A 27,847-nucleotide genomic window follows, 5' to 3' on the forward strand; every position below is an offset into this window, starting at 1 on the left:
CAATTTAAAAATGAAAAAGAAACAAAGTTAAAGGGTGAGCTAACTGTAATGTTATTATGTAGTGAGATTATGGGGGGTTTAATAATAACCAATAAGAGGTGATGATTCTATATAATTATAGAATATCAACCTGATTGATCTTTGAATGTTTAACTAGAAGAATTTAGGATTCTTTGCTTGTTCAGTGACCATAAACACACTTCGTATTAATTCAGACAGAGTCAAGTATGTAATTAAAAATAAACTTTATTTTCTAGACTAATTGTATTACATGACAAGCTATGAATAATGATATGTGAAGGAATTTATGTGTGATGATGGAGTGTGATTGCGGTGATGATGGTGTAAAGTAGATGTATATCAGAACCTTTGTATCTGGAAGAAACTGAGTTCTGAGTGTAAAATAATTTGTTGTCTGCTATAAACTAGAGAGTGATTATTAATAAAACCACATCAGACACCAGTATGCAGTCTACGATACCCTTGTATGAGTTGTTCCCGGCGGTCCGGAGGTTTACGGTCAGAGTGGTGAGGTCACTGGACGTCGAGACCACGATCCTCAGAGATTAGTAGCTTCCTCTGAGTTCAACTTCCCTGGCCATGAGATGCAACCCGGGGTCTGCAGATTAGGCGTCCGAGTTGCAGTAGCTCTTGGAATGAGCTGTTGTGTCTGTAATCACTTGCAGCTTCGTGGCAAGTTTTTGACTTAAGTTCAAAGAGATGTTGTTTCAAAAAGGCTTCTTTCCCGATTTGGCCGAATCGAGGTGTCAGCTGGAAACTGAGTAACTCTGGAAATCATCCTAGTTTTATTAATCCCCCATGTTATGATTCTGGCGAATCAGAATTTGACATGTTGTAGGTTTACCAAACATCCATCAGAACCACACCTTCATCAGATACAAAGATGTTCTAACTCTGTGGATAAATAATCTTTAAACTTATGTGAGAGGTGACTGTAACCGTAATTTATATCCTATGAACATTGTGTATGAGTGGAGATAGTGATTAACTTGTTAAATCATACATTACTGATCAAAATATATAAATGGATCATTGTCAGAACAATATTCATTTCAACTTCACTGAATTAGGCAGATTATTCAAACATTATTATTATGCAAATAACATCCGGTTCATTCAACCATATGATCATTTAATGATTATTTAACTTGTGAGTTGTAAAAAGTTCACTTTTCATTCAGAGTGGAATCCTGCAGTCTTATCAGAAGAGAGCTTTGTTTGGCAACACAGGCCGACAATCTTGTCCTCATGTAATGTCAACACGCACTGCAGAGTCTTCTGGGTGTTAGAAGATAAGAGTTTAAAATCCGCTTAGAAAATGGAATTATATCTGTAGATGACCATGTAGGTCAATATGTAGGTGAAAATGGACCCTTTCTGAACAGTGCAGAAGGTGCAGCATAAGAACATTTATTCAAAGGCTGATGAAAACATGAAGATTTTCAAATTTGATTTAGAGGTTACTAGAGTTGGGGCAGATTTGAGGTCATGAGGAAGACGATTCCATCTGTGTGCAGCATAGTAGCTAAAAGCAGCTTCACCCTGTTTGGTTCTGACCCGGTTCTACATGCCAGCCCAGCACTCTAACCACTGGTCAACCAAGTCTGCTATATGACAGTAGTTGCCTAGGCTTAATGTGAAAATGGTCTTGTACCCCTATTTCCTGCACGAGCTGCAGATAGAAAATGGACGGGACACTCTGATTAGAAGAGCCAGTGACGTTAGCATGTCATAATGTCAAATTAACATTCATGGACTCACCCATCTTGGCTCATTATGGGGAAGACTGTTTGATTTAATGTCCAGAAGAGTGCAGAGCACATCTTGGCTAGTAGAAGCTTAGCAACTCCATCACACGACAGAACTCCTCCAGGCTTGTCTTATCAATCAATCAATCAAATATACTTTATTAATCCCAGAGGGAAATTAGAGTTTCAGTACACACAATTCAGAGATCAGACATACATGGGCAAGACACATGACAAGAATTGGTGACTGTGGTCATTCGCAACCCGAGTCACGCTACCTTAATAGAAATAAGATGGTTACATGAGGATTGGTTCAGGTGGAGGGAAAAAAGGCACTTCAGAGCTACCCTTCACCAGGAGGGCAGCTTTGCTTTGCAAAAAAGCACCTCAGACAGATATGCAACAGACTTCAGACAACACAACATAAGTGTCCACTAGGTGGAGTGGTGGGTTGGGACTATCCCCACTTCAGTTCCTGCAGCCACGATAAGCAGCGCATGTCACCTCAGTGTGGATAGGGGGAGGAGCATTGAGGGTTGGAGGGTTGCAGTGGCCCTGGAACGTTTCAGCGGCCTTCCTGCAATCCCGCCCAGGCTGGGAAAGGAGACAGAGTTGAGTTGCCATAGCGACGGCACATTCCACCTATCTTCTGGGGGGGTGGGGGGTGGGGTGGGGGGTTTGTTGGAGCCTTGCTGGCTCAAGGACGCCAGATTCAGATTATAAATTGTTTTGGGGCCAGACAGAGATAATTTCCTCTCTGTCTTACAGTTTGTTGGTCCTCAACCTATCAAAATCCCAATAATGGACATTAATCTATCCCAATCCGTGCTGATTCGTCCACTCTCTCCTTGATGGCATCTTTTGTGCCAATGAACGAATCTCGGCCAAAGTCCCAAGCTTACGATTCATCTCGACAATTATGTGAGTCTGTGAATTCACAGCGTGGTGCAAACCATCTCTGAGCTCCGGGACCAGGCCAGTATTCCTTGACAGCTCATTAATTTTCCAGTAAGCCAGGTAGCCTCCAAGGCCAATGAGCAGGAAACCTGACACCAACACCACAAATATCCACACATCTTCAGAGTCCTCCACAGACAGCTGAGATAGACAAATCAAGTTCTGCTGTTTCCAGGAGTCCATGATGTGTCCAACTGGGTCTGTCCCGGCGGGGCATCCGGGAGCCTCTTCTCCTGTTCTCATCGTTGAAAAAATTTTATCAATCGCGTTGAGTGACCAACTGACGAGATCCATTTTAGTGAAATTCAGTTTCCAGTTTCCAGAAAAATGCAGAAGCAGCCGTGCACCCAGCACACAGAGACAGACAAAGGCCTTGAGGATAAGATATGGAGGAGAGAAGGAAAAAAGCGTCTGCACCCTCCAAGAGCCGGAAGAAAAAGAAAAAAAAAAACATTTGTGGAGATTTTATATCATTGTTGTAAAGCAAACAGAGTCAGTGGTAGAGTTGTGTTGCTGTTAGTCAATCGGAGACAAGATGTCCAGATATCAGGAAATAAGTCTCCCAATCCTGCCGTGTTCTGTTAAACCCTGTGGCTCACTTCTACTTCCTGAAATACGAGTGCCAGAACCTTTTTTCCCACGGAGATTGACTCGCAAGGCATTGATTTGTAGTAGAGACTAGAGTAGATCACTGCAAATGTGTTGAAAAAATTAGTAAATTGGTCTTTAACCGTATTTGGATCATTTGGGCTCTGAAGCTGTTGTACAGGGTACCTCCAACACAACCCTTATTCACACTTGTCTTATATTTACTGTCTCATTGCATCTGAAGAACTAAGTAACCAGCACTACTCAGGTCAGGTTACTTTTAACATAAGTCTGAGATATCACTTTTAAAATATGCTTTATTTAATTATTTATTACTTATGTGCCAAACAGCTGAAGTTGCATTGAAGCACGTTGAATTGCCTTTATATGTGAAATTTGCCAAAAAGCTGCCTTGCCTTGATGGTTTTGTTTTTGTGGACAACAAAAGGAAGATTTTTTAAAATGTTTGCATCATTTTGAGTGAAAAGTGTAAGGAATACTAAACTCTTCTGGTCTTTCTCTCTGGGGAATTCTCAGAGATGCAACCTTCACAAACAAAGCCCAGTCAGACGTCATGCCACGAGTCCAGCCTTCTGGATCCTGACATGTAACCCTAAATAATCGCAGACTTTATGCAGCCATCCTCATCTGGTCATCCACAGCCCATAAAGACTTCAGACCACTGGAACCTTTTTAGAATCTGTTTAGTGATGGTTTTAGGTCTAGTCCACACGTAGCTGGGGTTTTTTTTTAACGAATATCCGCCCCTCCAAAAACTTGCATCCACACCACCTCGTTTAAAAAAAAACTCTGTCCACACGTACCCGGATAAATACGTTGTTAAGAGCGCAGCTCTGAGGGCATCCATGCTGTCGGCTAGTGTAAACACAGGTCGCACACGTGATGTCAGCATTATTTGTCGCGGAAAGTGACGTTGCGAACCTTAAAACCCCGGTTTTGTCCGTCCACACGCAGACACCCAAAACGGAGAAAACGCAGATCTTCACTTTGGCCGGAGTTTTTAAAAAGATCCATTTTCGTGTGAAAAAAAACTCTGTTTTCGTGTGGATGACAGGCCAAAACGTAGAAAAATATCTACGTTTTGGCAGATCCCCGGCTACGTGTGGACAGGGCCTTAGTCTTTTCTGGCTGGAAACGCTTTTGCTTTGGCCAGTGTGGCTTCTGATTCCTCCACCAGCCTCGTTGGGGTTCTGTTGTTGCCCGTGTTTGGACATTTCCTGTTACATGTTTCTGTCCTAATGTTTTGAGTGCTGTTTAACTCATACCTTCACTAAGGAAGCTTCTAGTGTTGATTCAGAGAGCATCTTTGGTGATGTTCACTCAGACCTTTTCACACTTGGTGTTTTTACTCCTCAGCCTGTCCCTCTCTGAGCGATGGCCTCACCAGTCTCAGGCTACAACTCTAGCACTTTGGACTCTCACATCTCTACTGTAAGCTGGTTTGGTCTGTTTGCGTATTAAACTGACATTTTACCTTTAATATTTCTACTAATTTAAAGCATGTCGGGGAACCGGTTATTTATAAAAAACCACCTCACTGGTGAGCAAGACCAACATGGTTGCTCTTAAAATCCTGTTAAAGAGGTCCCTCAGAGAAGATGTTGGGTCTATTGATGCTTCAGAAGTAAAAGTGTTTTAAAAAAGCTTCTTGATGCTCCAGAATTAATCCCACATACTGAGTACTGTTTTCTGAGCAACAGCAGATAGAAGAGCGTCATGCTCTGTAAGCAATCCAAACCTGGATCAGTGTCTCTGCTGGCTTCAGACAAAGATGAATGTTCTTCAGAAATATATTATTTGGAGTTAAAATCCACTTTTAGTCTCAGACGTCCTACGGGGCCAAGCTGAGGTCTGAATCAGAGTGGCTCAGATGTTAACCTAGCTCTGTGTGATAGAGCGGTGACTTGTTTTCTTTTCTGTACTGAAACAAAAACGTTACAAGTTCAGTGTTCTTTTTTGTCCTCTTATATTTTTGGTGTTTAAAGCCTTTGTGTTGAAACTCTAAATGTAAAAGTATCAGAATCCATCAGTAAGACCTTTGCTGTGTTTTTTAGACCACCAGAGATTCTCTAAAGATGGACTTTTCCTTGGATGTGTCTCTGCTACCAGGAGAGGACACAGTTACAGGCGAGTATAAATAACCGCTTTCTGTCAGCGGGATCCCCATTCTTTATGGAGCTAGGATTGGGACAATATTCAATGTAACTTGTACCAAGTTTGGTAACTTGGAACATGTTTCATGACATGTAACTTTGGATTCATAGCTTGTAACTTTAGTTTTCTAATTATGTAATTCTCAATTTGTACTTGTATTTCGTGTTTTGTAACAGGAAAATTTCATTTTGTACATGTATTTTTTGTTTTGTAAAATCAAACTTTTATTTTGTACATTTACTACTCATTTTGTAACATCAAACATTCATTCAGAAACATGAAACTTTCGTTTTGCAACTAGCAGACTTCCAAAATAAAAAAATCATGGTACATGTTTGAAATCAAAACTCTCAAAACACACATTTCATTCTACAAGTACAAACCTCAAATCTACAGTGTTACAAATAATTTTGTCTCAATTCTAGCGTCAGTGGGAGGAACTTGGGTGGAACCAATGAGAGCACGAGTCTTAGCTACCAATCACGTTTCTCGAATTCCTGTCCAATCATTGGGAGAGGAGGGCAGGGTTCTGTCAGAGCTGTAGAGAGAGAGAGTTACGACACTCTTTGAACTCGCCGACTCGCGGTCACGTGGTTCACGGAGCTCTCAGTTCCAAACATCCCACAGCGCCGTAAGTCCGTTTGAACGGCGTATGGTGGGACAAATCACAAAAATTTAATATAATCACATTTCCCCTGGCGATTTGTGGTAATTATTGAATAATATTATTTATTATATATATATTATGTTGTAATTCCTTCACAAAGTAGCCTATTTATATTTTTCCGAGCATTTGTGGGAAGACAAACACCCGTGACTGTTCTACATTACAGGAACACGACAGTCCTAACACACTGTAGAACACATTTAGAGCACACACTATAATATATTATAGCAATACATTTGATGTAGTAATGCAACACACTGCTCTAATATAAGTATATTTAATAACTTTAAGTCCTACAAGAAGCCCTAAGCTCGATTTGTAATATCCATTTTAAAGTGTTTATTGGAAGCTAGAATTCTGCTCCAGCTTACCTTGAAGAAAACATGTAGCTGTTTATGCTTTGAATGATGATCTATTATGTTCAGTAGAATACATTTTACAGTCATTACTTTATATTTTTATGTGAAGACAGTACATGCATCTATAACCCAGTTTATCTGGCTTCTATAGCAACTAATTAAAAATAAATTTTCAATAAAACTGTATGGTCAAACATAGTAGATAAAAAAGTGTTATTTGTGAAAAAAATGAACTCCAAACTTGTACAACATGTATAATAGCATTTTTAATAAAGCATTTTACCAACATTATGTTTAGTCATTACATATGCACAAACAAGCTGAATCAATAAATTTGAGCAATGTACTCAAGACCTAATCAAACTCTTTTGAATAACTTTATTTTTGATTATTATTCAAATAAAATTTGTCAGTGGGTTAACATTTGAAATGACTAATTTTAGGGTTGGATAAAATTTTGAAATGTAATTTTACATCTCTATATTTTTGGTTCTGTTCAATATTTCTATATGTACAAAAATAGTATTTTAATAATCCCTTTACAGGTTGATTATCTTACATGGTTGGCTGCGCTGCATATAGCAATCAGTCTGAGAGAGGAATCAGAATTATGGCTTCCCCAAAGACGCAGTGAGAAGAAAATGGTTGGCTCAAGTCAGCAGGAGCAACCTCACCATGACCAGATATCACAATAACAATTGTGTTCGACTACTGTTCTTGAATTATCTTAATTCTATTCTTATTACTTGAGTACACAAAACAGAACAACATATCTTCTTACGTTCGTAATCCTGTTTGTCTCATGCTTCAGCAGTTCGTTGCAGTCAGTGTTATTAACTGAAAAATATTAAATAATTACTTGTCTTCACAATCACATTTTCTTTATTATTGGTCTCTCCATTTGTGCTTCCATTTCTGATGCATGTTCGTGTTGATACAGCAACCAGCAACGTATTTTACAAAAAATCCCAAATAAAACTAATAATGTAAAAAGTTTATAACCTATTTCAAACTGCAGGGAATATTTTTAAAACGTAGAATCAAACAAACTGAAATAAACCCGTCTACAGCTTGTCCTCCTGCTCACAACCAACAAGCTGCACACAATTAGCTCATTACAGGTTATCTAGCTAAAACTGGCAACATAAAATATCATCGTTGGCTTATTTTGGTACGACGCGGTTAGCTAACGCTTCACAATGAAACAAAATGATGACATTTCATCAACTTACCAGAGAAAATCCTTCCGAAACACCGAAAGTGAATTACGGTCAGTGCAGCAGCGGGGGCTGTTTGGAACTATTCGAAGCTACATGAACCACGTGACTCCCGCATTCCATTCTTTCCATAGGAGTGTATTGGAGTGTCGTAACTCTCTCTACAGCTCTGACAGAACCCTGCCCTCCTCTCCCAATGATTGGACAGGAATTCGAGAAATGTGATTGGCAGCTAAGACTTGTGCTGTCATTGGTTCCACCCAAGTTCCTCCCACCAAAGCTAGAATTGAGACAAAATTATTTGTAACACTGTAGATAGTTTGTACCTGTAGAAAGTTTTGATTTCAAACATGTACATCGATTTTTTTATTTTGTAAGTCTGCTAGGTAAAAACCAAAAGTTTCATGTTTCTGAATGAATGTTTGATGTTACAAAATGAGTAGTAAATGTACAAAATAAAAGTTTGATTTTACAAAATAAAAAATACATGTACAAAATACAATGTTCCTGTTACAAAACAAGAAATACAAGTACAAATTGAGAATTACGAGTTAGAAAACTAAAGTTACAAGCTATGAATCCAAAGTTACATGTCATGAAACATGTTCCAAGTTACAAAACTTGGTACAAGTTACACTGAATATTGTCCCAATCCTAGCTCCATAATTCCTCACCTCATTGGACTCCAGTGACTTCATCACACATCATATTTAGCTTTGTACTCAGTGTGTTGTTCTGAACCAGCCAGAGTGTTGATTTAGATGTATCGCCACTCTCACTTCCCTGTGTGTCTTAGAGTGAAAACAGGAATTTATTCTGTACCGTCAGTTCAGGAAGTTGAATTCTAGTTGATATGTATCTGTTCTGTGTCTGTTTTCAGGACTAGACATCCTTTACATTTGTCCGTTCAGCGGGGCATTGAAGGGAAAAATTTTGCTCACTAACTACAGACTCTACTTCAAGAGCTCCGATGTAAGTTCACCAGCAGCTGAATCGTAGACACACAGGATCTGTGGCCCGGGGCTCTTCCAGTCTCCTTCAGGAGTTTGTCACTTCAGTCCCACTGAGACTGAAACTACACTAACGTCCACTGCCTGCCGTCTCAGTTCCAGTTTCCTGCTGCTGCCAGTCAGCAATCAGCTATTTTAGGTGTCAGGAGGTTTTCAAAAGAGAACTGATAAAAGTCAGCTGATACCTGAGGTCCACTTGGCACCAACAGGTTCATCATGTCACATATATGAGGAGATTGTTATTAAACTACTCGAGCTCTTCCTCAACGTTTAGTTCCTAACTTTTCACAGTCATCTGATAGCTGCTCCTGTTTAACATGAGCGACCCAGGAGAGCAGGACACCTACAGCCAGTTTTCACTAATCATGAGGGTGAAGCTCTGTTTGATCAAGGGGTGCTGAGAGAAGAGTCAAACCTGAAGGGGAATCAAGAGTCTCCACAGCTACTGACATGATGTTCCACCTGATATCATACCTAATAACTGTGTTGTGTAGATCTTTGTTGATTGTTGTTGTGTGTCTTGTAGGATATAACGATGACACTGGACGTTCCTCTAGGAACTGTCAGTCGAGTGGAGAAGATGGGCGGAGCTTCAAGCCGAGGAGAAAACTCTTATGGCCTGGATATCACCTGCAAGGTGTGTGTGTGTGTGTGTGGGGGGGGGGGGGGGGGGGTGTTTCTGTTAGGACCTTCTGAGTTTTGGATGCCTATATCAGAATCTCACAAGGTTCTGTTCCATCTTCAGTCTTCTGTGTTTGTTAAAAAGCTCCTTACTGCTTTGTGTTTGTATTCCATTGAATATCATCTACCTTCTAGGGGACATTTTGCTTTTATTTATTCATTCAATTCAATTCAAAGATACTTTATTACTCCCAGACGGAAATTAGAGTTTCAGTACACACAATTCTGAGATCAGACATACATGACACATGACAAGAATTGGTGACTGTGGTCATTCGCAACCCGAGTCGCGCTACCGTAATAGATCAAGAGGGTTTATATGAGGATAGAGTCAGGGGAAGGGAAAAAAAAGGCACTTCAGAGTTATCCTCCACAGAGAGGGTAGCTTTGCTATGCAAAAAAAACACCTCAGACAGATACGCTCACAGACTTCAGACATTACACAACATAAGTGTCCACTAGGTGGGGAGGTAGGGTTGGGACTCTCCTCACGTCAGTGCTTGCAGCCACTTGGGGCAGCGTTCATCACCTCCGTTTGGACAGGGGAGGGAGATAATGGGTTAGAGGGCACATTGACTCCTAGATACGGTTCCATGGCCTTCACCGGTCACAGTCCCGCCCAGGCTGGGATAGGGAGAGTTTCCATAGCGACGGCAGCATTCCACATTTCTTCTGATGGGGGAGCTATCACTTCAGCCTCACAGGCTCCAAGGGCACCAGATTCAGATAATAATTGTTTTGGGGACAGACAGAGATAATTTCCTCTCTGCTTTAGTGTTCTGTTGGCCTACAACCCCTCTAGATCCAATAATGGTGTAATTAAACTATCCCAATCCGTGCTGATCCATCCACTCGCTCCTTGATGGTGTCCACCTGTACACACAGAGACACACTCACTCACACCTAGAGACTATTTAGAGTCTTCAGTCAACCTAACATGCATGGTTTTGGTATGTGGGAGGAAATGGAGAACCCAATAAAACCCATGCATGGATTCGGGAAATATGCTGACTCTGCACTCATGAATGTTAGATCAAACAGCTGCAAGTGAGGAGGAAACCAGATTACTCGCACAAAACACATTGTTGTTTAAATTATTTAATCACTATGCATGTGTGTAAAAGGAGGCACTCCAATAGATTACTTACTAGTTCAGAAGTCAGAATAACAGTTTTATTGGATGGATGGATAACCCACTTTAACTCATTCGCTGCCAGCGTTTCTCACCGTTTTTACTGTTTTTTAAGAGTCACAGGACGTTGCACGCTAGGATGATGTCAACGCCAAAACAACCAAAACAAAGAGGAGACTCACCTCTTACATCAGGAAGAATCCGCTCATTTCGAGCGTTATCCGTTCTCTCATAATTCGTTGTTGAATTGTGATCGGCAGACGTTTTTCCAGTTCGCGACGCACTTTTTTTTTTACAGCAGCGGCCCAAAACGATCTCCTAACACATGGGTCCAGTCCAGTCAGTTAGTGTTTTTTCCTCGTTTACACTGACGGAAATTACGGCGCAGTGTGCGTGGCTCTGGTGTTAATCAAGTTTAATGTTTCTGTTTGTAACAATCATCACAAGAAGTTAAAACAGTTAAATGGCAGGGTTCGCACTGACAGGATATTTCCCGTATTTGATTGTTTATTTTGACGAAGAAATCTCAAGCCTGCAGATGCGCTGACATTTTAATCGTTACGCACATCGTGGAGGTAGCTACATCAATCAGGAAAAGATTCCCATCAGAACATCTGAGATGGACACTGAGCTCAGCGCGGCTCACTGTCAGCGCATGAGTGAGGTGGACAACGAGCTGAAGATAGATTGGGGGCTTGGAGAGCGTCACAGAACCAGAACCATGCAGAAAGATTCTGTGTTTTCTAAACCCGGTCTCTCAGAGACTTGTCACTTAAGAGATGTTCCCTGATTATGAATCTTTGGCTGAATAGCGCTTGATCCTGTCTCCAACACTGTGACACATCCATGAGCCTGTCTGAGGAACAGTCCAGCATCTCACATCCTCTTCAGCTCAGAAAGCTCCTATAGAGACATCTGATTACGCACAAGCAGGTGACCTGTTCAGGTTTACGCAGATGATCTTTAAATTTAGAATTGGCTACAGATGAAAAACGAATGCAGTAAAATAAAATACATTGTCATTAAATATTCATTAGTTAGTTTACAAGCAGAGAGCCGCATCAGATGGATGAAAGAGCCGTAGATTACCGACCCCTGTCTTAACACATGGATGTTCTGCTTCCTGATCATGTGACGTATGCGGATGAAGACCAGCTTTAGAGCTGAGATGTTTGTTCTCACGGTGCGGGGGCTCGTTACGATGCCCACATTGTAAAAAAATGCAAATGATGACTTTAGTCGTCATTGGCAGTGAATGAGTTAATGACATGACTGGCGATTAAACACACATCGTTAAATATTCCTCTAATCTGACCATTTCACATTGATGGAGGATTTTGACCTAAAGAGAAATTGAAATAAAATTAGAGATTTTAAACATGAAGCTCACAACATTTTAATTGGTTATTGGTCTCCTGTAGCTCACCTCTAGCTCCTGATGGAGGCAGTTCTTTCCTTTGACCCGTTGAATGGTTGGTGCTGACGTAGTAGAATTGTTTTTTTTTCTAGAGTCAGAACTGTCAGCAGAGGAAACGGGAAGAGCCCCGGGATGCTAGCTGTGGCTCTGGTTATAAAACCAAAAGTGACGTTTGAGAATCCAGATATCGTCCACAGATTAGAGCAGCATGATGTCGGTTCATGATGAGGTGTCACACAGCTGCAGCTGATATGAACATGTCCACTTCCTCAGACACAGAAGTGTTTGAAATGATTACTGTCTCACCACAAAACATGGCAGCTAAAAGGTTATGAATGTGTGACAGAACTTCTTTTAGTAAACAGTGATGCGTCTCTGAGAGATTTATTTGGTTAAATATGGAACACTGTTTCAGAGAGGACACAGATAACTTTAGACCCTGTATGAGCTGCATTTCCTGCCAGAACCTCCAGCCCTGCTGTCAGCTGGAGCTGTTCATCAACCTCTGTTGAATTATTAAAGACAGGAATATAGATAAGGTATCAACTTTACTTTTGACACTGGAGAGGAGTTTGTTATTGTGTGTGAGGTGGAGCAGCTGTCAGATGTCCTAAAGTGTGTCTGTCCTAATGAGGCTTGTGGAGTAACTGGACCAGAGCTAATGTTCAGTGTGTCTACAAGCTGTTTTCACTCTAGGCCCAAACTGCTACGTGTGAGAGAAAGGGTTCTGTTGGATTTGGGTGAGACCTAGCTTTAATAAATAAACCTGTTTGTGGTCTCTGGGTCCTGATTATACCATCACCTCGGTAACGGCGTCCCTGGTGTCCTGTACGGGTCTGAAGCATCTCAGAGATCAGCTGACATTGGAGGAACTGTATTACCAGGTTTAGATGTTAGATTTCAACTGGTTGTTTGTTTGTTTTCCTGCACTTACCCGGGTTTGGGTCACGGGGTTAGCGTCTCAGTTAGGGCATCCCAGACAGCCAACTCCCCGGCCACCTCCACCAGCTCCTCCGGCAGGACCCCAAGGCGTTCCCATGCCAGATTGGAGATGTACTTGCTCCAACGTGTCCCTGGACAACCCGTGGGCCTCCTGCCAGCAGGACATGCCCAAAACACCACCCCAGGAAGGCGTCCGGGCGGCATCCTGTCAAGATGCTCGAACCACCTCAGCTGACTCCTCTCGTTGCGAAGGAGCTGCTTCAACTCCTACACTTGAGGCAGGAACCCTGTCCTGACCCAGAATTGGCAAGCCATCCTTTTCCAGATGGTTTAACTAATAATAAAAGTATCCACCCACAAGCCCCTCTGTCAGCTCCTGATCCTGTTGTACCTGCTGGTTTTACCCTTGGGTCCTACCTACCATAAATTCTCACAGCTTATGTGATTCATTTTACTTCACAACCCAAAATAACATCTATAAACACAGGAAGGAAGAGCAACCCTAGAGAACGTCTGACTCAGGTAGAGGAACATTACACGCGGAAATGCTGTTTTTCTGTTATCGACACAATGTGCTTAAGGACGGTGTGTGTAGACTCAGTGCAGTTACAGCTGCACAGTGAAAAACAGGTCATACTCGTGTCAACAAGCACTACCTTATTTTATTCAGGAGAAAATATAAAAGATGTTTTAAATGTAGTTGAAAAAGAATTTACAAAAATTCAAATATGGTTTGATATCAATAGGCTTTCTTTAAACATCGATAAAACTAAGTTTATAGTTTTTTGTAGTAGTAAAATGTGCTGATGTATCATTAAATGTTGAAGGAATGGAGATAGAAAGAGTAAAAGAAGTTAAGTTTTTAGGTGTTATTATTGATGAACATTTATCGTGGAAGTCTCACATAAACGCTATTAAAATTAAAATATCTCGAGCTATTGCAGTACTAAATAAGACAAAGGAATTGTTGAACATAAAAGCTTTGTATATTCTGTATAACTCGTTAATTCTTCCATATCCGACATATGGGGAAGTACCTGGAAAACATAAACACATTCAGTTTTTCTTTAACAGAAAAGAGATGTGAGAGTTATTAGACCTAATGAAATTGGACAAACTAGTAGAATATCATTTATTAAAACTTATGTGCAAAGCACATAAAGGAGTTCTACCAATAAATATTCAAAAGAAATTTGTAAAAAGAGAAAGTAATTAGAATCTAAAAGGAACTCATATTTTTAAAAACCCAAGATTCTAACAGCGATAATGGAAAGATGCATCACAGTTAAAGGTGTCTATGTATGGAATAGTCTCAACAGTGAAATAAAACAATCTAAATCATTTTCTGTATTTAAAAAAAGTGCCAAACTTATCATGATGACATAATAAGACCTTAAGTAGGCTGATAGATTTGTTTTGTGTTGGGGTGGGGGGTAGGTGAACGACAGGCTTTGAGTTGAACAGCTAATGTCTTGATGTGAAAAGGAGGCAGATATAAGTTTTTGCTTCTTTCTGCTCCTTTTCATTTATGATTATTTGTGAATGTGAATTGTTTTAATGTAACTTTTATTTGATTGATTGAATGAAATAAATGAAAAAATGAAAATGAAATTAAATCTGTGTAATTGGACTACACACACTGCTGTTATGAATGAATGCAGAGTGTTCTGGGGAGAGGATGAGGCTCAGGCATAACCATACCATACCATGGTTTATTTATATAGCACGTTTAAAACGCAGCATGGGAGCTGCCCAAAGTGCTGCACAGGCTGAAACAAAATGCGACCATTCTAAGGAACTAAAACAGAGGATAAAAATCCCAATCAAAAGCAGATAAAACATGATGAATACTAAGAACACATTAAAACAATAACACAATAAAACACTAAAACGAGTCACTGTCTAAAAGCCAAATCGTAAAAGTGGGTCTTTAAACGAGATTTAAAAACCATCAGTGATGGAGCCTGCCGAACTCCAATGGGCAATGAGTTCCATAGCTTTGGGGCAGCATGGACACATTTTCGTTCACCCCGCGATTTGTATCGCATCCGGGGCGTACACAGCAGCAGCCGACCTCAACGTGCGCGTGGGTTCATATGGAGTGAGCAGGTCAGAGAGATAGGGAGGTGCCAGGTCGTTGAGTGCTTTAAATACAAAGGTCAATAACAAACTGTACTCTGAAAATAACAGGGAGCCAGTGAAGGTCTACCAGGACAGGGGTAATATGGCTACATCGGTGTGTACTCGTCAAGAACCTGGCAGCAGCGTTTTGGACGACCTGCAGCCGATTCAGGGCAGAGACCGGAACACCAACTAGGAGGGCGTTTGCGTAGTCCAAGCGAGAGGTAATGAAGGCATGGATGACTGACTCCAAATGCCTCCGTTTCAGGATTCGTCTGAGGCGAGTAAGGCGGCGAAGCTGATAAAAGCAAGACCTCACTACGGAGTTTATCTGTGGGGCCATTGTGAGTCCAGCATCCAGCTTGACCCCGAGACTTGTCACACACTGTTTGGGGTTGAGGGTTAAAAGGTCACAAACAGGGTGAGAGCCATGGTGGTCGTGGGGGTCAAAAACAATATAATCAGACTTGTTTTCATTTAACTTTAAGAAGTTGGATGCCAGCCAGCCCTTCACATAACACACGAGTTCATTCACAACTACAATAAACTCAGAGACACTCCGGGGCTTGGATGCAAACTGAGAAACTAGATTCCACAGGTGGGGCCACGTCATTGTTTTGCAAATCCCATGTCATTATCCTGAAGTCCTGATTCAAGTCTCAAGTCACAACAGGCAAGTTTCGAGTTAAGTCCCAGTCAAGTGCATCTTGTTTTTCTTTCAGCTCAACTATGGCTAAGATGATTCATGTCTCATGATCGACCAGCATGTCTGTATAAACATTGATGGTCAACAACTAAACAGCACCAAGTTCATATTCAGACATCCTATGAAAACTGTTTGCCCAATTGTTGCACTTCGCTTAAATTTCTGTCTGCTGGAAACATCAATGAAAAAACCTACGTTCTGAAACAATTCAATTTCATTCAATTCAAGTTTTTTTATACAGCGCCAAATCACGACAAGTGTCGTCCCAAGGCACTTCACATAGTAAACATTCCAATACAGCAATCCTCATACTAAGCAAGCATGCAGCGACAGTGGAGAGGAAAACTCCCTTTTAACAGGAAGAAACCTCCAGAGGATACTGGCTCAGTATAAGCAGCCATCCACCACGACTCACTGGGGATGGAGAAGACAGAGCAGACACACACACACACGCACGCACGCACACACACACGCACACACACACACACACACACACACACACACACACAAAACCAAGTAATGTTTCTATGGTTACATTGTGATTTATTAGTAAATACTCTGTTTGGTGAGAGATAAACTTTATTGTATTTATCCTAGTGGATCTATAATTAAATGGGTAAACTAGTAGTAGCACATTCAATGTCAAAGAAAGTAAAATGTTATTATCAGGAGAGGGAGAAAGTTTAAGTGGTTAGCAGCAGTGTGCTAGCCGATGGCCCCCTCCATGAGGCCACCACAGCTCAGCAGAAAATCATTGTAGCTTCTTCTGGGGAGAAAAACACTTAGAGAAAAAATAAAGTTAACAGCTGAAATAGCAGGAAATAATACAGTTAAAGAGCAGATTGTAGAACAAAGTAGTTGAGTGTGGAAAGTGGTCAGTGTGTCCTCCAGCAGTCTAAGCCTATAGCAGCATAACTACAGAGATAACTCTGGATAACCTAGCCTTTTAGATGGAGGCATGTTGGAGGCAGGGCAAGGGAGAGCCGTCGTTACCGACTGTACACTCCACCTCCCTCTACTCCCCCACTTGTCCAGAACTGGGCTAACATCAGATTTTAACCATAGGCCCTATCAAATAAAAATGTTTTAAGCCTGGTCTTAAAAGTAGACAAGGTGTCTGCCTCACGGATTAAAGCTGGGAGCTGGTTCCACAGGAAAGGAGCCTGATAACTAAAAGATCTGCCTCCCATCCTATTTTATTCTGGGAACCACCAGTAAACCTGCAGTCTGAGAGCGAAGTGCTCAGTTAGGAACAGATGGAACAATCAGGTCACTGATGTATGATGGAGCAGACCTCTGTTTACCATCCACCTGAGATTTGAACATTATTTCAAGTCAAGTCTAAAAGTCATAAAGTTAATGGCTCAAGTCCAAGTCATGTGACTTGAATCTACACGAAAACTGGAAGTTTCATAAGGGAGCAACTGATGATGCTCTAAAGCTCAGATGGTGCTTGGAAGAACACCGACTTAAGACATAAGAGAAGTTAATATGAGGATCGTAAAATAAAATACCAGCCCACAACAACTGAGCTATTCTGTTTTTCTTAGGATGAATAATCATGTTGAAGCACGACACGTAGACACAGTGCTGTTCTACCAGTTCCTGCTGTCAGAAACAAATAGTTTAAACAATGGTCATCTATTGACTATCACACACTCTTTATATCTTCTATCGAGTGTATTTTGTTGTGTTTGAAGATTAAACTAATGTTTATGTGTCAGCACAAACTAAAATTTCCCAGTAACCCGAACCACCAGCATCAGCAAACCTCTAATGTACAGTATACGCTGATCTTTGTAGCATATTTCTGTTTGTTCTCGGTGGGTGTCATTGGGAGGATAATGTGGTTTATGTCAATTTACTTGGACCAGCTTTGCCAAGAACAAGGACATACTCCATCCAACCTGGATCTGACCAGGGGCAAGACTTCAGACATCCTGGTTAGAAACATGAAATAAGCTTTCGCTTCTTTTACTCTGCCCCCTCTGGGGAGTTCTTCATCTGATCCAATAATGATTATCACATAAATGTTGTCTTGAAACCCAGGAGTACCACTGGATTCACCTCATGCCATATGTTCTTGCAGACCTTTGAACAGACCTAGATCATTTAATGTGGTTTCTATTCCAGTCAGCCCACTAAATGAAGTGGGAAAGGGAGGATGGATTCCTGTATAGTTCTCTGGTGTAGACAGACCGACTGCAATAGAGTGGTTTATAGAAAAATCTAGGAATGGTGGGTTGGGACTACTTGTACTAATACGAATGGTAGGTATTGGTGTTATAACCGTTTTACTTATAAAACACTTCCATATGTGAATAGGATCTGATGAATCTCCCTTTCCCTCTACAGTCTGTTCAAACTCTGACTTCTACTGTTAAATCAGACTGTATTTGTCACCGTTCTGGATCTGTGTGTCTCTAGGACATGAGAAACCTGAGGTTTGCCCTGAAACAGGAAGGCCACAGTAGAAGAGGGATCTTTGACTTGCTCTTCAGACATGCCTTTCCTCTCTCTCATGGTCTGGTAAGACACCACCACCTGATATCTTACTGTTACATCTACACATACATAATGATAATGAGGGAGGGCACCTAAGATCCATTTAGTTTAAGCAAATTATTCTTCTCCCATACATCCAGTTACTGACAAATGAAGGTAATGATGATGAAGATGAAGAAAAAGTATGCTGAAGTCTGGCCTGCAGCTGTAGTTGTCACGTCTCTTCCGCACAAATGCGGAATGAGATTTAATGATGGTGGAAGATGTGGCTTAGGCCCAGGACTAAGACCTGGGGAACCCCAAAGGTGACCATATGAGACTGATTGATCACTAACCATAATGATCATCTCTCTTCTGTTGGTGAGAGGATTTAAAGCAATTGAGATCAGTGTCTCTGAGTCCAACAGGGCGATGTATACAGTCCAACAGAATGAGATGTTCAGAAGTGTCAAAAGAAGTACCTAAAAAAAAATACAATTAAAGTCTGTATGAACAATTAAGCAGCTTCATGTTTCTGTGACCTCAGCTGGACATCTTATTCAGAAGGTTGATGTCCACTAGCCTGGCAAGCCAGACTAAATAAATGTATTATTTAAACTTTGCAAAGCAAGAATTTGGTCTAGTTCACTTGGCTAGATGTCCACAGGACTGTAGACAACCTCTCTGGATCTAGACACAAAAGAACTGAATCTATTGTAGATTTGTTTTATAGCATTTTGAGACGGTTTGTCACTGTTCAAATTAAAATGGAGCAACGTGGTCACCTTTGTTGGAAGAAAATCATCAAATTCAATTCAATTCAGTTTATTTATACAGCACCAAGTCATGACAAAAAAGGTAACAAAGATTTCCAATAGGGATGGTCCGATCACGATTTTAAAAGGATCGGCATTGGCAGAATTAAATTGGTTTTAAGCTTTTGAAACCACTAATATGACTTTTTGAATTCATCATGAGGTAGATTTTGAAATAGAATAACAATGACTTAGTTTAAATTTCAACAGGTTCTTCTACATCAATATCTGTTTCTTGTACAAAAATAACACCGTAAAGTCACACAATTTACGTCAGCCAGGGTTTCAGACACCAAGATGCAGCTGTTAGCAAGCAGGCCAACACATAGCTAACGTGTGTCCTCAGGAGAGCTAATTGTGGGTTCCAGTTGTCCCCGGAACTCTGAATTTCCAAACAGGAAATGATCTAACGGGCTTGTTTTGCATTCCAGATTCAAACTCTGAAAAAATGGATGGCACAAGTGTTGTTGAGTACTAAACCAAAAGAATTATGTACCGTAATTTCTGGACTATATCGCACTCAAATACAAGCCCGCAGCGCAGCAGCCACATGCAGGTCTCCGGCGCATGTACGGCCATAACATAAGATAATTAGACAGAAAGACGCTACACGGAGGTTTTTCGTTGTTGTTTTATTCAACAAAATGAATTTTCAACACGGGTGAGCACTGATAGCATTCATATTTCTGGATGGTTATTAAATAAAAACAGAACTGACACGTTATTACCGGTAATTTGCATGCATGTTGCGAAGAAAAGAACAGCGCTGACACAGCACTAATAAGCCCTGGATGATTAGAAAATAAAAACTGCACACAAAACATGCCTGGTTAGTAAATAAAACACACGTGCCTACCAGAAGAAGTCATTCGCTCTCATCTTCCTCTTGCACACTAAAGCCATTAAAGTCCTCTTCTTCAGTGTCGGAGTTGAAGAGCTTCGTCACATACCTTTTCTGTGGCGATGTCAGTGTCGCTGTCCGTGTTGCTGTCATCGTCCCCGGGTGAAGCTGGCTTGAATGAGTTCTGCCGTCTCCAGCGCCGAACCATGGATTCATTCATGCCAAGCTTACGTGCGGCAGCACTGTTTCGCTCCTTTACTGCCAGATCGATGGCCTTCAACTTAAATGCGGCATCTTATGAACTCATACGTGTAGTTACATGATGAAGGGGTATGGATTTGAAAAAATTTCTTCGTCGTGCCGGCTGCTTGCATGTGCTAAATTAAAATGAGCACTTTCTTCAACTTCCACTTTTGACTTCCACCTGTTTTACTTTCTGCTCAAGCGCCCCCTAGTGGCAGGTGAAGGAAACTCTTCAGTAAAGCCGCACCTCGTTATAAGCTGCACGGTTCAAAGCGTGGGGGAAAAGTAGCGGCTTATAGTCCGGAAAATACGGTAACCAAGTATTCTCCGCATCTAAATGATAGTGACACACTCACTGTTCGACAGTTGCCACTTATAACGAGAAAAACATTACAAATCAAATGTCAAAAGATGAACACCAGGTAAAGTAAAAACCATAAATGCCGATCAAGTTTGGCAACAGTGTTAAAATTTTCAATAATGTAACTATTGATAACAACTATAAACAACTTACCGGTGCTGTTGAATAACTAAGATGTAAGGTTATGAAGTTCATGGTTTTCAACTCCATACAGCTGGCCCCTGGGCACAATAACACCGTGTAGAAAAACCAAGGTCGGGTTGTCCTCAGACTGTTTACATTCCAGGAGAAGAGTCCGAAGGAGAAGAAGAAGCTTTACTTAATCAAAGTACTTTATTTGTGATTAAAATTATTAAGCAAAACAGATGTTGATCAACAATAATCAAGTGAATGATCTGTGAAATAAATATGTCATGAATTATGTTTAATGAAACCAGGACTACGGTGCAGACATACTGATCCTCATCTCCATAGAAACGCATGACACATTGTTCCAACCAATCAGAGCTTTCGGCTGCCGCAGGAGAATCTGGTGTTGACTTCAAGTGTCCAATCTACTTTACTGAAACTTATCAACAAGTCAGAGATATAAAACAAGGCAACGCCATTTTAAGTCAGTTCCATCTTGACTTCAGTTCTGTTCACCATCATCCTAAAGACAAGCGCAGCCTGGCCGGATGCGTTTTCTTTAAACTAAGAACTGTGAAACGGGAGATTTTCGTCGTTTAACAACCAGACGACGTCCTTTCAAAATAAGAGCACCTGCTGACGCCGCTGAACGGTACCGGGCCGACCCTCCAGACGGGCTTTGAAACGTTGTGATCGCTGCACCGACAGCTCCACCGTACATCCGAGGTTTCCAGACCTGGCAATTCCTGATCTACTTGGGAGACCCCACTGGGTACGTACACGGCAAAATAGCGGCTCATGTCATCACTTTATAAGCCTCGTGATATCTAGTCATAACAAAGACGACCAGATTCGATTACGTCATCCTAGAGAATCTGAGCCAGACACACACACTCACACACACGCACCAACACAACATCCGAATCCATTCTCATCCATCACAGAGTAGTCCTGGTAGATTGTTTAGAATTTATAATTCAGAAATTAAAGATTCTCAAACGATCCCATCTCTCTCTCTTTTATTGTCTCAAAGTCATTACAGAGTGTTTAATTAAACTCCCTGATGATAAAAACAGCCTATTCTTCTGTTTATAAAAAGTGAACTACTAACACTGTATTAAAATACAACTTTGGTTAGTTACAACACTTTGTTTCCGTTACAAAGAGAAAGAAAACAGAATATATAAATGAGAAAAAAAATAAATACGATAACTACTTCCTGGTAACACTGGGCGCAGCCATCTTTAACCTTGGGATCTCGGGGTCCCTATGAGCTCGCAGCTCAGAATTCTGAGTTCATTGCCAACTTATCTAAGAAAAACAAGTTCTGAAGACAATTGGAACACACCACAAATTATCTGCAGCTTGGTGGTATTTTAAACCAGACAGCGAAGGTAGAGCTACAGCCACATCTAATGTGTGCATACTGGGCATTCAACATGCTGGACAGGACATGATTCTCTGCCTTTAAAACAAACTACTTTCACTTCTGCTTTCCCTTTGGACGTCAACAGAGCAAATCACTCGTCTCTATTAAATCCCAGTTTGCCACCAACAGTCCCAGTTCACAGCAAACTCAGACAAAATGCAGAGCCAGTCGAAAGAGACAGACATGCCAATAAACAGAAAAATGGCCAACAGACTACAAAACGTCAGGTTGTTTCTTGCAGCACCAGAGCTGTGCCGTGGGTGTTATGCAGGGAAAAGTTAGCCTGTCGGCTGAGCCTCCACCTCCCTGCTCCGTCATTGGAACACGCATTGCTCAGTTGGGGGTACGTGAGGGAGTAAACAACTTGTAAATAAGAGCAACACGGCTACTTTAAAATATAGTCATAATATAAACATGTTTTTAATCAGTGTTTCTCCTAAACAAGTGAAAATGAAACTTTAAGGACAACTTGGATGTGTTTTCTTCTTATTTTAATGCTTTCCTGAAAAGTATCGTGTCGGGACTCTGGATCAGCAGATACTCTAAATCAAATGGCTCAGAGTTGGATTGGGAGCAAAAAAACATGATCGGAACGTTCCATGTTTCCATTAACAAACTATGTCATCATGGATAAAAATCCAGCAGCACTCAAAAGGTCCCCCTTTTTAAAGCCAGAACATATCCAGGCCCATCTAAAGTTTGCCAGAGACCATCTGAATGATCCAGAGGGTGATTGGTAGAATTTCTTGTGGTCAGATATGGTGAGTTGCTACCCTAGAACACCATGCCCACTGTGGAGCATGGGGGTAGAAGCATTAGGCTTTAGGGGACAGGACAACTGATCTGCAATAGGAAAGGGTGAATGGGCTCTTGTGAATCGTGAGGTTTTGGGCAGAAACCTCCTTCCATCAGTGAGTGAGTGATGTTTATTTGACATGGACACAGCAATTACATTGGACGAACCAGATGCATTGTTTAGTGTGTTAGCACACGTGCTAATTTGCAACACTTGTCCATAGAACCTTTCTAAAAAGTAGACTACATTTAAATAAAATACAAAGAGATCAACAATAAATCAAAGAGAAAACAGATTAAAATTGCAAACAGTTTTCAATAAAAAACAATAAAAAGAATAAAACAAGGCAATTTGAGCAGCAATGCAAGACTTTAAAACTATTCATGTAGACATTGTTGTTTAGACTTTAACCATTTTTTGAGTTCTTTGTTAAAAACGTTACTGTCCTTTTCTAGTTTTAGGTCAGCAGGTAGAGAGTTCCAAAGTTTGGCCCCCTTTACAGAAAGAGCAGACTGACCAAAAGAAGTCTTGCACCGCGGGACGAGACAATCGCTGCAGGTGGAGGCTCGAGTGATCGTTCTATGAGAGCTCCGACGTCTGATGGCCACAATAGAGAACAGTTTAGACAATTTATCATTTAGACAATTGAAAAAGAATCTTAGAGTGCTAAAATTAATAAAATTTTCAAAAGTGAGAAGATTATGTTTCCTTAAAATGTGGCAATGATGCCATTTCAATGGTTTCTGGTCCATAATTTTTATTGCTTGCTTGTATATTAAGACTATAGGTTTTAGAGTGGTGGATGAAGCCTGTGAGTGAGAGCACTGAAGATGAAGGTTCAGGGGTTTTACCAGCATGACAAGGATCCTAAAAGCACCACTCAGGTAAAAAGCATTTCAAAGTTCTGGAATGACTTGGCCTGTCTCCAGACCTCAACCCAATAGAGAATCTGTGGAGGGAGTTAAGTCTGTGTTTAGCGACAGCCCCAAAACATCTCACCTGTAAAGATCTGCATTTAAGAATGGGCCAAAATACCAGCTACAGTGTGTGCAAACTGGTGAAGACCTACAGGAAACATTTGACCTTTTGTCATTGTCAACCAAGATTTCATTACAAAGTATTTAGGTGAACTTTGTCGTTGACCAAATTCTTATTTACTGCACCTTTATACAACTGAATACTTAAAAAGTGAAGTACATTTAGGATGAAAACTGCAAACCTCTATCATCTTTTTAAGTGGGACAACTTGCATAAAACGTTTTTGCCCCAAGAGACAGAACTGGAGCTTTATGTTCACAAACACAAACATCAAACATTAAAAATAAGGATAAGATTTAATTATCAATGCCATTGTTGTTTCTATCAGTTAAAGGTTTCAGCTTTGATGCAATTTAGCTGATAATGATTGTAAATGTGGTTCAACGGTTTCTTTCTGCTTCCCTTTTTAAAATCTGGAGCACCTGCCTCTTCAAGTAGTCGTCCTATAAAAGTTAATATTCACGAGGATTTAAATCATATGTAAATGATATTTTATGACATATTAGGAAGAACGAGTTTAGGTGGGTCAAAACTAGAACACATCAGAAGCTAACAGCTCGCTCTGGCGTACTGGACCAGACGGGTTAAGATACTGTCGGGTTGTGGACTAATTCCCAGTTCCTCTGTCTTCTTTTTTTCTCTCCTCATTCTCCCCCATCGGTCCAGCCTCTGTTTGCTTACGTAACTCAGGAGAAGTATGCTGAAAGTGGCTGGAACATCTACAAACCTGTGGAGGAGTTCAGACGTCAGGTAAGAACTACTCCGTGCGTCCACTCTTCTGGTACCCACCATGTTTACCAGTTCATCTAGGTGTTCCATGTGGATGGTTATTAAAGAGCTAAGAACACCGAGTCCTGATCAGACCTTAGTCCAGATGACTTGATTTTGTGGTTGGAGGTTGTGGTCTGTCACTAATGTTTTTATTTTCTTCTTCAGGGTTTACCCAACAACAAGTGGCGTATTGCCTTCATCAACAAGAATTATGATCTGTGTGACACATACCCAACCGTGCTGACTGTGCCTTGTAAATGTAAAGATGAAGACCTCAGGAGAGTGGCTTCCTTCAGGTCCAGATCACGGATACCAGTAAGGGGACACATCACGGTCGTCTCTAGTCCTGACCCGGTCCCCAAACCCGGACTCTGACCTCATTTCTCTGGTCCAGGTTCTGTCATGGATCCACCGGGAGAACCAGGCAGTGATTGTTCGCTGCAGCCAGCCTCTGGTGGGAATGTCTGGTAAAAGGAACAAAGATGACGAACGCTACCTGGAGCTGATCAGGGAGGCAAATGACACCACTAAGAAGCTCACCATCTACGACGCTCGGCCCAGTGTCAACGCTGTGGCCAACAAGGTCAGAGAGACCAGGAAGTGTTCAGAACAGAAAAACAATGAATGTAATAATTCACCAACAGTAAGACATGTAGAGAAGGGCTCTGCTGTTTGTGCCGTGGGCCCATTTGTAAAACAACTCTTGATTATTTTCAACATACAGTGGTGTGAAAAACTCTTTGCCCCCTTCCTGATTTCTTATTCTTTTGCATGTTTGTCACACAAAATGTTTCTGATCAAACACGTTTAACCATTAGTCAAAGATAACACAAGTAAACACAAAATGCAGTTTTGAAATGATGGTTTTTATTTTTTAGGGCGGGGGTCGGCAACCGCGGCTCTGGAGCCGCATGCGGCTCTTCCATCCATCTGATGCGGCTCTCTGCTTGTAAAATAATGAATGGATATTTAAATAAAATGCTTTATATTTTACTGCATTAATTTTACATCTGTATGCCAATTCTAAATGTAAAGATTGTCTGCGTAAACCTGAACAGGTCCAACCCGGTCTTACTGTGAGACCGGGTTGACGGGTCACGCTTGTGCGTAATCATATAGGCGCATTCTGAGCTGAAGAGGATGTGAGATTCTGGGCTTCTCCTCAGCCAGGCTCCTGGATGTGTCGCCACGTTGGAGACAGGAACAAGCGCTATTCAGCCAAAGTTTCATAATCAGGGAACATTTTCTAAGTGACAAGTCTCCACATCTTCAGCTCGCTGTGCACCGTACGTACGCGCTGACAGTGAGCTGCGCTGAGCTCAGTGTCCAGCTCAGATGTTCAGATGGGAATCTTTTCTTGAGTGATTTAGCTACATCTGTGCGAAACGAATAAAATGTCAGTTTGTCTGCATGCGTCGGGGTAATTCTTTCTATTCTTTCTCCGTCAAAATAAACGGTCAAATACGGGAACTGTCCAGTCAACACAATGCTTTTAACTGTTCTGTTTTCTTGTGAAAATTGTTGCAAATAGATAAAATTAAACTTGATTAACACCAGAGCCAGGTGCACTGCGCTGTTATCTCCGTCGCTGGAAATGAGGGAAACAAAATGATCGGATCCTTTTCCGACCTTCCCCACCTACAAAGTTTAATTACAACAATCAAACGTGACAGAGCCTGGATTTGTATTCTGAACAGTCTAAACATGTTTTAAAAAGAAACGTATGACAAAAGTGGCACCTGCTCAGTAAAACCACCAACAGGGTGAAAAATATCAAAATATTGTAGGCAGAGACGGGCTACAACTTCTGGATCCATTTTATATAAATCGTTTTATTGATTATCGTCTTATGAAAGATAGCTTTGACGTACACGAGCGACCAGTACCGGCTGCTGTCCCCTGTTGTGATTGGTTAAAGCAGCTCTCTGCTGTCTGAGGGTAGGCCCCGCCCACAACGCTGCGGCTGCTCTGGCTCCCGGTGTTTTCTTTACTGTGGGAAACAGGTAATAATGGCTCTTTGATGGGAACAGGTTGCCGACCCCTGATTTAGGGAGAGAACAAAATCCAAACCTACATTGCTCTGTGTGAAAAAGTAATTGCCCCCTGAACCTAATAACTGGTTGGGCCTCCCATAGCAGCAATAACTGCAATAAAGTGTTTGCGATAACTTGCTACGAGTCTTTTACAGCTCTCTGGAGGAATGTTGGCCCACTCATCTTTGCAGAATTGTTGTAATTCAGCTTTATTTGAGGGTTTTCTAGCATGAACTGCCTTTTTAAGGTCATGCCATAGCATCTCAATAGGATTCAGGTCCGGACTTTGACTAGGCCACTCCAAAGTCTTCATTTCGTTGTTCTTCAGCCATTCAGAGGTGGATTTGCTGGTGTGTTTTGGGTCATTGTCCTGCTGCAGCACCCAAGATCGCTTCAGCTTTAGTTGACGAACAGATGGCCGGACATTCTCCTTCAGGAAGTTTTGGTAGACAGTAGAATTCATGGTTCCATTTATCACAGCAAGCCTTCCAGTTCCTAAGCAGCAAAACAACCCCAGACCATCACACTACCACCACCATATTTTACTGTTTGTATGATGTTCTTTGTCTGAAATGCTGTGTTACTTCTACGCCAGATGTAACGGGACATTTGCCTTCCAAAAAGTTCAACTTTTGTCTCATCAGTCCACAAGGTCTTTTCCCAAAAGTCTCGGCAATCATTTAGATGTTTCTTAGCAAAACTGAGACGAGCCCTAATGTTCTTTTTGCTTAACAGTGGTTTGCGTCTTGGAAATCTGCCATGCAGGCCATTTTTGCCCAGTCTCTTTCTTATGGTGGAGTCGTGAACACTGACCTTAATTGAGGCAAGTGAGGGCTGCAGTTCTTTAGAAGTTGTCCTGGGGTCTTTTCTGACCTCTCGGATGAGTTGTCTCTGGGGTAATTTTGGTCGGCCGCCCACTCCTGGGAAGGTTCACCACTGTTCCATGTTGTTACCATTTGTGGATAATGGCTCTCACTGTGGCTCGCTGGAGTCCCAAAGCTTTAGAAATGGCTTTATAGCCTTTACCAGACTGATAGATCTCAATTACTTTTGTTCTCATTTGCTCTTGAATTTCTTTGTATCTTGGCATGATGTCTAGGTTTTGAGGTGCTTTTGGTCTACTTCTCTGTGTCAGGCAGCTCATATTTAAGTGATTTCTTGATTGA

General features: G+C 41.3%; 1 protein-coding gene across 3 annotated transcripts in view; it reads left to right on the forward strand.

The window, feature by feature from the left end:
- mtm1 (myotubularin 1) overlaps positions 1-27,847 on the forward strand; it is a 45,123-nt gene that overhangs the window by 7,378 nt on the left and 9,898 nt on the right. For 2 of the 3 annotated variants that reach the window (XM_015957770.3, XM_015957771.3), the window contains exons 2-9: positions 4,692-4,766; positions 5,390-5,462; positions 8,613-8,704; positions 9,269-9,379; positions 18,169-18,270; positions 24,544-24,627; positions 24,814-24,963; positions 25,043-25,231. In XM_015957770.3, the coding sequence (XP_015813256.1) occupies positions 4,710-4,766; positions 5,390-5,462; positions 8,613-8,704; positions 9,269-9,379; positions 18,169-18,270; positions 24,544-24,627; positions 24,814-24,963; positions 25,043-25,231 (858 nt within the window). In that variant the 5' untranslated portion in view covers positions 4,692-4,709. The remainder of the gene's footprint in view (positions 1-4,691; positions 4,767-5,389; positions 5,463-8,612; positions 8,705-9,268; positions 9,380-18,168; positions 18,271-24,543; positions 24,628-24,813; positions 24,964-25,042; positions 25,232-27,847) is intronic. The other variant, XM_015957772.3, reaches the window with a different exon arrangement.

The sequence above is a fragment of the Nothobranchius furzeri genome, chromosome 3 (assembly GCF_043380555.1).
Source record: "Nothobranchius furzeri strain GRZ-AD chromosome 3, NfurGRZ-RIMD1, whole genome shotgun sequence".
NCBI classification, from domain to species: domain Eukaryota; kingdom Metazoa; phylum Chordata; class Actinopteri; order Cyprinodontiformes; family Nothobranchiidae; genus Nothobranchius; species Nothobranchius furzeri.